At 36.3% G+C, this 6360-nt stretch overlaps 1 protein-coding gene across 2 annotated transcripts; it reads right to left on the bottom strand.

The window, feature by feature from the left end:
- Positions 1-1464: 1464 nt before the first annotated feature.
- Positions 1465-5898, bottom strand: LOC103994850 (putative pentatricopeptide repeat-containing protein At3g25060, mitochondrial). 2 transcript variants are annotated; one of them, XM_065163543.1, is made up of 3 exons: positions 3710-5898; positions 2135-2186; positions 1465-1996 (listed from the first exon to the last, which is right to left on the bottom strand). In XM_065163543.1, exon 1 carries the CDS (start codon positions 5832-5834, stop codon positions 3795-3797), a length of 2040 nt encoding a protein of 679 aa, XP_065019615.1. In that variant the 5' UTR covers positions 5835-5898; the 3' UTR covers positions 1465-1996; positions 2135-2186; positions 3710-3794. The 2 variants fall into 2 exon arrangements, with proteins under 2 accessions (XP_065019615.1, XP_009413568.2); XM_009415293.3 differs by having other exon boundaries at positions 1467-1996; positions 2072-2186.
- Between the last annotated feature and the right edge of the window lie 462 nt (positions 5899-6360).

Here is a 6360-nt window from a genome sequence, read left to right as displayed (position 1 = left end):
GGCCTGAAGTGGGTTGAAAACCTGGTCCGGTTTAATTGGACTTTGAAGTATAGTTTATTACTATTCACAGTCTTTTTTTAAGCTCCCTTGCTGTTAGTAACCGCTTAAAAATAATTTAAAATTTATTTTTATTATTTATAATTTTATTATTATTGATTTTTTTCCTTTTTTTTGACAATTGTTATTTCATCCTCATTGCCGTTGCTATGAACATTGCTTGCCAATGTTGTCACTGGCTTATGATGTTACTCGTCGCTCTCTCAATGTTGTAGTTCGTGAAAAAAGAAGAGTAAAGGAAGAATAAAAAGAAGAGGAGGAGGAAGATGATATTTGTATCTATTTGTGAACAAATAATTGAAAAATATTTAAAATTTTTAAAATAGGACTATAAATAGTAAAGAGACGTTTGCAAATAGTTATGGGTGAATTTTCTAATTCTTATTTTAATTTTCTTGAAATAGTGCCCCATTTTGGTTTTTCTGAAACAATATCCCTCGATAAAATTCCAAAAGTACCCTCACCAACTTTTCCCACCAAAATTTTCAATTAGTTTATTAATCTATTTAAAACAGTTATAGTATTTTTATTTGACTCATTTATTATGTTTATTGATAGCATTTATAATGTTTTTATTAAGGTACTAAAAATAATATAAAGCTATTGAAAAATATTATAAGTGATACCATATCGTGTCTCACTTGGTTGTCATTACTGATGGATCATTACAATACCAAATTTTTAGGCTTTTAATTTGTTTGATTGTAGAAGTTCATTTAAGTCATTTATAGTGTTTTTAAGTAGGTTTTATGGTATTTTTTTTATTGTGGCTAAAAAATTATAATAAATTATTTTTAAACATTTTAAATACCTATTTACCTCCTAATATAATAATCAAATAGTTTTCAATGTGTTTTAGTTTCATTTGGTTCATTTATAGTATTTTCAAATAAGCCTTACAAACAACATTGGTGGTCAAAACATTGTAATAGAAGAAAAAAGTAAAACTAATTTTTTTTAGGGATGGTCTAGATATTTTTCGAACTAGGGGGTATTATTTAAAAAAATTAAAAGAGAGCACTGTATGAGAAAAATATAAAATGAAGATTTTTTTTAGGAAAATCATCCTACATTTATCTTATCAAAAGAATAATTCTGATGCCATTTTTTCCTACCACAGATGTATAAAGCATTTATTGAAGCAAATTATATATAAATAAATATGTGATAAAATTATTTTTTTCTTTATTATCACTATTTATTAGTGACTGCATGAAGTTATTAGGAAAGGTAAGAAAAAAATATTCTTATTTATGAATAATGAGTTTCAATAAATTTTTCATTCATGATCAAATGAATCAAAGAAGTGTTTCATTTTAACCCAAAAGGCTTTAAAGAACAAAAATTATAGACAGAATAACTATTATCTTTTGCAAAGTTTTTTACACAATTTTGTACATGCATTTTATTGTAATGTATTCCTAAATAAATATCTAAGAGATATCTACGAATTTTACATAGTATTTTTATATATATAATCTCAAGCCATGAAACTACTGAAGATCTATTTTTTTTTCTTTGTAACTCCTTTTCTTTTTCCCATGAAAACCTCTATCACTTACCATTACATACTATGATCATATGTTTGCTTTGTGCAATATGTTAAACCTGATCGTACTTCATGAGTGCCACTATCTTTATGAACAGAGCCAACAACATCAGCCAAAACAAACATTCTGGTTTGTTTTTGTTGGGTAGGGTACCCAGCTGCTCCAACTATGTCAGCTGGATGAAGAGAGGAAGGTAAGCAACTTCTGTCTTTGGACAGAGATTGGCCCGATTACAAAGCAGAAAGGAGCTTGACGGTAAGGCCCACCTGTTGAACGGGGATGAAAGTCGGCCCAAGTGATTCGACGGTATTGAGTAAACTGTCTAAATCATGTTAATAGACTTCAACTGGGAGACAGACAAATGTTCATTCTCATGCAGAAAGAAATAGCTGCATGAAGAAAAACAGTGTTAGCTTCAGTTTTGGAACAAGGAACTAATAAAATCCAGCATGAACTTGAAGCACCTTGCAAACTCGAATGCCAATGGGATGCTGAATCAAATCCAGATTGTGGTCTCATTCTATTACCTCTATCATGTAGTGGAGAAATAATTCTGTTGAGAAAGAACTCCAGTGTGCTCTGTAAATCAGCAGCAAGTACAAGTAAATTTAGTGTTGCCACATCAACCATAGTAAGGTTTTAACGAACTTCTATATCATGTAAACTTCTGAATACAAGTATTCGCATGTTAATTGGGCATGTATTTGTTTGCACAAGACTCATGTTGACCTGAGCAAATTTGAAGTATTAGTAATTGAGGATTGGCTGAGCATGTACTTGTACCCATAGGACAAATTTGTAAGACAAGTCATGTTTAATTGTCTCAAATCATGTTTCCCTAACTTACTAATCCGTTCTTTGAATTAACAGACTAGAATAGTGCAGATATCAGAGTACAACAGTGAGAACTTAAAAATCAAATGCACTTAAACAAACTTTTAACATGTATTTACAGTTGGATATTAATGTTACAGTGATTCTAAGTTACAGTGGAAAACTGAAGTTATAAGATAATCTAACATCATTGAATTAAGTATCATGGTATGGTACAGTTGCTTCTTTGCACTTGCTCTCAAGGGTGTCAATCTATAAAAACAATCTCTCTACTTGTGAATATAGGGATAGGCTAAAGAGACTGGGCCTCCCCAGAACCTGCAGTAACAGAAGTTTCATGCACAGCTCTTTCTCATAACACCTGGTATAAGCTATTCCTAATGGTTTGAAATTGGGCAAGTTCATGGAGTGCCCTATACAAACCTGTACACCGTGGATCGGTCTAAAGACACTCATTCTAGTACACAAAAGGGGCTGTTCTAGTTAAATTTATTGCATTTGAAATAGTTTTAGCTCAATCTAAATTCATCCAAGTAATATAAAAGGTTTGTAATAATATATTCTAAAATGATGCAGCATATGAATCACAACAGATGCCTGGTGGTCTAGTAATAGACAACAAAATTTAATCTACAAAGCAACTAGAGGAGGGGATTCTGAAGCAAATTCTGATGCAAAGACAAGATAAACCATCAAAAAGAATACTGTACTATAGCCATCAGGTATATTGAGATGCAAATGTTCCATGAAATGTGAATGGCTTATGTTCTTGAATAGCAAGAAGTTTCTTACGGTAACACAATGTTCTTGAACATCAGTTACATTTCGTCAATAACATAAAGTTTCACATTATTTTGCCAAGAAAGAAATAATGGTTTGGGAAAAAGAAATAGTAATCAAAAGCTCTATAGACTCAAACTGCATAATGGTACAACATATTCAGAGATTTCCTGGCAAAAATGATAAGAACTAACTCATCAAAGACACATAATCTTTCAATTTTACTTATTAAACATGAAGGATGATATACCTCTCAAAATTATGCATGAAATTCACATGTGAACAGAAGCAACTCAGAGTTTAAGAATATTAAATTTTATTTTCTCAAGAAACGCATGAACTTAATAGAACTTATATGTGGATATAGTATTATATGTTAAAGCTAATAAAACCCTGAAGCAGTATTTGCACTTATGGTTTCTCAAGAGTAGGAGATCCTCAAGTAAACATGAGCAGGTAGACAAAACAACTAAGTTAGCGTATATTACTTTGAAAACTGTTTCCAGCTGCTCAATCTGAAGCTTCTGTACTGTTTCTGTCAGTTCACGACTACTATTCTGAGAATAAATATCTTTACCAGTGATCTCCACAAGAGCAAAGTCCATTCCTAAAATGGTGGAACCTTTTCACATCCCTTACAACGATCTCCCGGTTTACTATCTCTGAAATACACTTTATTGCGTCATGACAATCTCCACATATCCTTAAGTTCTTTATGATAACAATTCTTGTCCCTGGACTGGTGGTCAACAACCCAAAGGCAATAGCTAATTTTTCACTGTGATTGCCAAGCATTCTCTCTTTCACATCCTCGTCAAGGTCATGGAACACAAACTCTGTCTTTGGTTTGTAACCCAATTTCCTCATCTCGAAGTCCAATCTCTTTAACAAATCCATGATCCTTTCATATTGGGGATGGCTCCTATCCTCCATTCGAAAAGCATGAAGCTTTCCTCCAACTTCCACTAAGCTATACCCTGGTACTTTCCTTGTCCCCATATTCTTCATTCTCCTTCGCACCTCAACTACCTTATCCCAATTCTTTGCCACGGCAAAAACATTTGACACCAAGGAATATATGCCCGAGTCATCAGGGCATAGCTCAAGAACCTTTCCTGCTGCATACTGGCCTAACTCCAACTTTTTGTGATTGTGACAACCAGAAAGGAGTGCAACCCAGACTGCAACTCCTGGTTCATCTGGCATGGACTGGATGAGCTCACAGGCTTCTTCAACATGACCAGCACGAGCTAAAAGATCTACCATGCAAACATAGTGCTTGTCACTTGGATCAATCCTGTACTCCTGTCTCATGAGATTGAACCAGTGACGTCCTTCTTCTACAAGGCCCGAGTGACTGAAAGCAGATAACAGGGAAGCAAATGTGGCATGGTCAGGCTTCAATTCAGTTTTGCTCATTTCTAGGAAGGTCGATAGTGCCTCCTTCCCATGTCCATGAACACCGTAACTAGCAATCATTGTGTTCCACGAGATCAGGTCTCTTGAACAAACCCTATCGAAAAGTTCACGAGCACTCAAGAGGGAGCCACACTTGGAGTACATGTCAATAACTGCAGTACCCAGGATATGATCAAAATCAAACCTCCTCATTATGAACCCATGAATGGACTTGCCCAATTTCAAAAACCCAATGTGAGAACATGCCAAAATAGCACTCACAAGTGCAACTGAATCAGGACACAAACCAAACTCCTGCATCTTGATCAACATCCATAGTGCATCACTAGCAAATCCATTTTGAGCATAGCCCATTATCAATGCACTCCATGACACAACATTTTTAGAAGACATTTTCTCGAAGGCAATGTGTGCAGTTTCCAAGAAACCATTTTTGGCGTACATGTCCACAAGACTAGTCTCGACAACAACATCTGTTTCAATGTGATGCCGCAACATATGCCCATGAACAGACTGACCGATCCCCATGTCTCCGAATGCCGCACATGCTTGCAACAGGCCAACCATCACGATCCCATCTCCCTCAACACCCTCGGCTTGCATCTTCCTATAAACCTCTATTGCTTCCACTGGATTCCCAGCGTTTACAAACCCCGTGATCATTGTGGTCCAAGAAACGATATCCTTCTTAGGCATTTCGTCGAACACCCTCATAGCATCATCCATTTTCCCACATTTTGCATACATATTAAGTACCGAAGAGCAAACGAACACATCATGCGAGTACCCGAGATCCGAGGCATGGGCCATAACCTCCTGTCCGGACCTGAGATCAAACGATTGAGCGCAAGCCTTAAGGGTCACGGTGAACGTGGAACTGTCGGGCCGCGGCCGGCCCCGGGAGACAAGGAGGCGGTAAAGGCGGAGGACTTGGTCGAGAGAACGTCGCCGGGAGTGGGCAATAATGAGGGCGTTCCATGTGGAGATGTTGGGGTTGGAGGCGGTCCGGAAGACGGAGTGGGCGGCGGCGACGTCGCCGATCCGGGCGTACGCAGAGGTCAAATGGCCAGAGGAGTGAGGGTAGTACAGAGATCCGGTGACGAGCATGAGGGCATGGATTTGGACCAACGCTTGAGCGTCGCTGCATGATCTCAGGAGATGGTTCAAACTTGGACGGGACAATGCCGAGAGCATCTACCTGCCGCTATTTCACATTAATAGTAGAACGCGAAACTGATATAGTGTTGCGTACTTGCCTGTCTATATTGACCAAGATATTTGATCTATTTTGCATCTTTACATCATTAAGATAGGAGCAAGTTAGAAAGATTAAAAAAATAGAATCACTCTATTTGATTTGTTCTCAACAGGATCATCATCCTACGGTGATTCTTTTGACAACACGTGCTTAAACCATTTGCTTAGAAACCAACTTGGCACAAATATTGCTACTATAAAGTCATAGTTTATATAAACATGGCTCTATATCTATGCATGACTTTTAATTTTGTGTTTTATCGTGTTAATAGTTACCTAACAAGCACAAAGCAATCATAGTTATGCATCAATCTTTCCACTTACCTATGCATGCCTTTTCAGTTAACGCATTGCCTCTATTGCGTCTTAGATTGTTTCCCAATGTAAATTGTCATCGAATGTACAAAAGTTCTCTGCCTTTAATATTGTGAATATATATATATATATATATATATATATATAT

The sequence above is a fragment of the Musa acuminata genome, chromosome BXJ3-8 (genome assembly GCF_036884655.1).
Source record: "Musa acuminata AAA Group cultivar baxijiao chromosome BXJ3-8, Cavendish_Baxijiao_AAA, whole genome shotgun sequence".
Classification (NCBI taxonomy): Eukaryota; Viridiplantae; Streptophyta; class Magnoliopsida; order Zingiberales; family Musaceae; genus Musa; species Musa acuminata.
The sequence above is the reverse complement of the archived record's forward strand: the minus strand, read 5'-3'. Positions and strand labels throughout refer to the sequence as shown.